We start from the raw sequence: 5023 nt of genomic DNA, 5'->3' as shown, positions 1-5023 counted from the left end.
CTGCCGGGGGGGGGGGGGGGATAGGCGCACTCTCAGAGACGTTTCAACTGACTGAGGTGTCTCATTCATTCAGTTTGTGCAGAAAGGAAACCACATGGCAACCAACCTTGCCAAAACATCACCTGGAATCCAAAATAAAAAGCTAACCTGAGTGTTTTCTTGTTTATGGGCGAGTTGCACTCGAGATAATGCAGAGGTGAAGCAAGCTGAGGGGGGGTGACCCTCTCCCCCTCCCTAACTCGGGGATTCTGCCATCAGGCTGAGGTAGGCCAAGAGGCACAGAGCCCAGGAAAGAGGCTACTTGGAACCGGCCTCCATGCGGGGTGGGATCGAGTGTCTCCTCTGCAGCTCCTGAAATAAACCAGAGTGGGGTATGCGGCTCCTGCCCCAATCCAGAGGTGACTCCTCAAGTTTATTGAGTTAACAGAGAAGGTACAAACCCACCACACAGTTCTAAGAAAAGCCGCGGAAAGAATTACAGACAGACAGACGGGGGGGGGAGCAGAGGCCGCCTCCTGCCGCCAGCAGGGCTGGCCCGCAGCAGAAGGGGAGGCAGCAGCTTGGCCAGTAAGGCGGGTGAGTGAGAGAAGAACCGAGAGTCGGGCACAAGGCAAGTGCCGGGTCCAAGCCCAGGTCTGTGTGAGAACAGAGCACCCCCCCCCGGCCCTTCCGGGAAGGGGAGAGAAAGAGGCCCCAGAGCCAACAAGAGCCGTGCCAGTCACACACATGGTGCCACCTTCCCCAAAGAGAAAAGGAATAAAGGCCCCAGAGGGCTCCCTGAGAACGCAGCAGGCCACCTGGGACCAACACTCGCCCCTGGTGGGAGTCAGCTTTTTCTCCCACAACCTTTGAGGCTGGTGCCCCTCCAGAACCGGGGGGGGCATCCTGCACATCTCACCCCCCCTCCAATACTCCACTCAGGAAGCACAGCCTCTGTGGGGGCCTGTCCCAGATGCTCCCATCACAAGGACAGTCCAGTCTCCCTCCCGGAGCAGCAGGCATCAGAAAAGCAGCGGCATTTGGTGTGAGTACAGCAGGAAGAAAGGCCAGAAGGAGAGAGGAGAGGAGAGTGCGTGTGGCCACAGCAAGCCAGCCGGTCCCCCTTCCGGGCTCCCCTCTCTTAGGTTTTCTTCTTCAGCTCCTCAAACCTTCGCGAGAGATCATCAAAGTCAATGTCTTCTGAGGCTGAGGTGCCGGCAGAGGCGGCAGGCAGCGTGTCTGGGACAGAGGGCAACTCTGGCAGCACAAAGTTATCCTGCAAGCTGGGCGGCTTTGCCACTGCGTCTGGCTTCAGTCCAGGCCCTGCGAGGGACAAAGTGCACACCGTCGCCACTGCTTCCTTGGCAGGGGCAGGAGGCCACCCAGGATGGAAACAGTTGCTACAGCTTCTGCAGCCAAAGGAAGCACCGGGCTTAGACGGGGGAGCAACGGGAGCAGTCCGACCCAGCCCACCCCCACTGCACAGGGAGCCACAGCACAGGAAGGGCAGCCCGCTCCGGCGTGACCCCTCTCGCACGGGGAAGGAGGGACTCGGGCTTTCCCTCCTCCCTAGAGGTCTTCCCAGCAGAAGCCAGTCCTATACTGGCGATTCCCTCCACGAAGCAAGGACTCAAACTGGATGGGGCCAACAAGGAGGGGCATGGTCCTCTGGTAACAATGAACCACCGTGCCCAACTCGGCAGCCCGGGGGCCGAGGAGAAGAGCCCCTCTGCTGCCCTGCAGAACTCCCTGCGCCCCCTTTCCCAGCACCACAGGCTCATGGCACCCCCTCCCCAGCTCATCCCGGAAGACTCACCAGCCACACGGGGGGAGGGGGAGGAGAACACATCCTTGCGAGGACCGACGTCATCAATCTGAAACGGGCAAGAGCTGGGTTGGCGCAGGAGCTTCCCTTCACCCCAACAGGAAACTCCCCCGGGAGAGTCACACAGCAGTGCAGGTATGCCCAGTCACTGCGCCCCCAGGGGAATGGGAAGGGGTCCTTCCCTATATTCAATCACAGAACTCACAGAACAGAAGAAGGGAGGCATGTGCTTATTCTACCCTAATACCCTCACTTGGGCCTGTTTTCGAAGCGGGAGGGACCGGGGAGAGCGGTTGAGCGGTTCTTTCGGGTGGCGACAGGAGGAATGAGCTACCAGACAGCCAAGGGGCACACAGCCTGCCCTCCAGAAGTTGGCTCAGAGTCACGGGGAGAGATGCAACTAGGGAGAGGAGGAGGACTGGGCTCCGGAGACCCGACACAGCCTTCCTTCTTTCCTTAGACTTAACTCATTACCCAAAACCAAACAGAGCAAACACAAGCAAAAACAGCTTCCAAGTCCATAACGGAGAAGAGCCTCCTTTTCTCACTGGGGGCTGCTCAACCGCCGTTCCTCACGCAAACCCCAGTGACCCCTCTGGCACACTTACCGACTCATAGGTTGGAGGAGTGGCTGGGACCTGAGGAGGGTGAAGGCTGGAAAAAGGCTGGTACGTCCCCACGGGCAGGCCGTTAAAGTCCTCCTGTATGGCCGAACAGAAAAGAAGGTGCCGCAGGCAGGCAGGCAGCCCCGCGACCCCAGTGGGGAATCCGTTGCCCTTCCCTGCATGCCACCCCCTCCCCGCAGGTCTAATTCCACTGAACTCCCTTCTCAGGCCAAAACAAGCAGGTTGAAATTAAATGAAAACAGTTTTTGGCTAAACATTAGGAAGACGTTCCTGACAGAGTAGTTCCTCAAGTGAGACAGGCTTCCTCGGGAGACAGTGGCCTCTCCTTCTTTGGAAGTTTTTAAACAGAGGCTAGATGGCCCCATCTGACAGCAATGAGGATGCTGTGAACTTAGGCAGATTCCGAGAGAAAAGGCAGGAAGGATTACATCAGTGCTTAGTTCTCACGGCCCTTTCTTACACGCCCAGGGAAATGCCGACCACCACGTTGGGGTCAGGAAGCAATTTTCTCCAGGCCAGTTTAGCCAGGAATCCTGAAGGTTTTTTTTTTTTTGCCATCCTCTGGGTATGGAGCAGGGGTCACTGCGGGTGTGGGGGAGGAGGTAGTTGTGAATCTCCCGCATTGTACAGAGGGTGGGACTAGAAGACCCCGGGGGTCCTCTTCCAACTCTTATGATTCCATCATTCTTCCCTGTAGAGTGGCAAAGACTTACTGGCCCCTTGGGAGGCGGGTAAGAGAAAGGGGGAGCGGGACATGGCATAGGCATCGGGACAACCCCATCAGGGCCAGTCAAGGGGGCTATGAAGCCGCCACCGCCACCTCCTCCCCCGCCTCGCCCGCCTCTCTTCACGTCATCCACAAATCCCACATCGATCAGATCCGCTTCCACACCAGCAGGAGCCTCAGCCTAGGGAGAGGAGAGGAAAAGAGATGGGAGCAGGCTTACCTCACAAGCCAGAAATAACCGGTACCTGTGAGGGATGTGGGGGGCAGAACCACCTCCCACAGCGACCCCTTCCCCCGCCTGACTCACCATGACGACAGAATCGGGCTCGTAGGGCACATTGTAGTTCTTGGCAATCTCAATGAGGTACCTCTCCACCAGGATTTTGGGAGGTGCCTCTACACTGAGCTTGTGCATCAGCTAGGAGACAGAAAATGCTAAGGATCACTTTTAGGCTCAGGCAGGTCAGGACCTCCTCCCAAGCAAGGAAACGCATGTTTCTCTGGAAGGGCCCTGGCTCCCTCTCTCCCTTAGACAACAGCCTAGAAGAGCAGGCCTCTTGGACGGACTCACCCGGTCATTGACAGTGCCAATCTGGTTACTCCGGCACAACTTGCCATATTCCTTGCTGTACTTGGCACACAATTGGTCAGCGACCTGATAGAGAAGGGACACACTAGCACAGCAGAAGTGGCAAAGTAACAGACATGGAAGAGCTAAACTGGGACAGAGACGGACTAAGTTCAACTCCCAGACAGCCCTGAGACTAATCTTGTCCTCCCCACCTCCTGAAAAGCGCAGCCCCGCAAGCTGTGCCGAGCATGGGAAAGAAGGTGTGCCACTGGGAGTGCCACATGCGGCAAGCCGGATCAGGAAGTCCCTTGCGGGCATCACTCACAATTTTCAGCTCAGCGACCTCAGACTGCAGGCGGGGGGCGGCCCAAATGAGGGTGGAAACAGCCTCTGCCAGTCCCGTGTCCAGCTCCCTACAGGAAGCACACAAGGCTTAACTCCCAGGAAGCTCTGCTCTTTTGCTGGGCAAAACATCACTCTGGCAAGGAGCAGGCTCCCCAGCCGTAGCACCCAGCATCCTGTCCCACTCCTTACTTCATTGACTGAATGAGACCAAAGCGGGCCAGAAGTAGGTCACAGTACAGCTCCAGGATCTCCATCGCCTCCACCAGGTAATCCTCCCGGATGATGTGCTCCACGCGGATGCGAGCCCGCTCATCCTTGCCAGCAGCCAGGTAATCTGCAATCTCCTTCCTCGCCTTCTGGGCCAGTTCAGCTGCAAGGCAAAGAGAGAGACAGCTAGAGGCCCTCCACCTGCCTGCTCAGCCCGCCCCACCCCCGAGGAAACCGGCAGGTTGGGGGTGGGGGCTCAAGGAAAGAACCCGAAAGTGCTTCATTACCCTCCCAATCTCTACGGGCGGAGCACAGCCCAAGCCAGCCTCCACTGCTGCCGAGCAACGGACGCTGTGGGGGTGGCGTGGCCAAGAGCAGCCGCAGCAGCTAAGAGCAATGGGTTGGGGACCACCGGCCCATCTTGGAATAGCCAGCAGCGGCCCAGACCTCCCTTCCTCCCTCCGACCTGGGCAGGCTGCCGAAGGGAGGCCCCGACCGGCCAGGCCGCTTCCCCCAGAGGCCGACTCACTCTTCTTCTTCTCCAGGAGCTTCAGGCGGTTGATGACGAGGCGGAGATTGACCCGCAGGCGTTCCGCCTTGAACCCGGAACCCAGCATGGTGCGGAGAGGCCGGGCCTGTGGGAGGGAGGGAGGGAGGGAGGGAGTCACGCGCCCGTCGGACGCCCCTCGCCCCCCCCCTCCACGACCCCGGGAACCCCTCGGGCGGCCCGGCCCCCCAGCCCC

The 5023-nt window shown here is 58.9% G+C and overlaps 1 protein-coding gene across 1 annotated transcript in view; it reads right to left on the bottom strand.

Annotated features, from left to right (window-relative positions):
- Positions 1–372: 372 nt before the first annotated feature.
- The window catches only part of IST1 (increased sodium tolerance 1 homolog (yeast)), a 5109-nt gene continuing 458 nt past the window's right edge, over positions 373–5023 (bottom strand). The window contains exons 2-10 of the mRNA XM_015428217.1: positions 4810–4915; positions 4263–4443; positions 4054–4141; positions 3729–3812; positions 3465–3575; positions 3144–3338; positions 2413–2505; positions 1796–1853; positions 373–1302 (exon numbers count right to left, since the gene is read on the bottom strand). Coding sequence (XP_015283703.1) covers positions 1121–1302; positions 1796–1853; positions 2413–2505; positions 3144–3338; positions 3465–3575; positions 3729–3812; positions 4054–4141; positions 4263–4443; positions 4810–4897 — 1080 coding nt within the window. The 5' untranslated portion in view covers positions 4898–4915 and the 3' untranslated portion in view covers positions 373–1120. The remainder of the gene's footprint in view (positions 1303–1795; positions 1854–2412; positions 2506–3143; positions 3339–3464; positions 3576–3728; positions 3813–4053; positions 4142–4262; positions 4444–4809; positions 4916–5023) is intronic.

Source organism: Gekko japonicus, unplaced genomic scaffold, assembly GCF_001447785.1.
Source record: "Gekko japonicus isolate JY-2015 unplaced genomic scaffold, Gekko_japonicus_V1.1 scaffold1901, whole genome shotgun sequence".
NCBI lineage: Eukaryota > Metazoa > Chordata > Lepidosauria > Squamata > Gekkonidae > Gekko > Gekko japonicus.
This window is presented reverse-complemented; position numbering and strand designations above follow the sequence as displayed.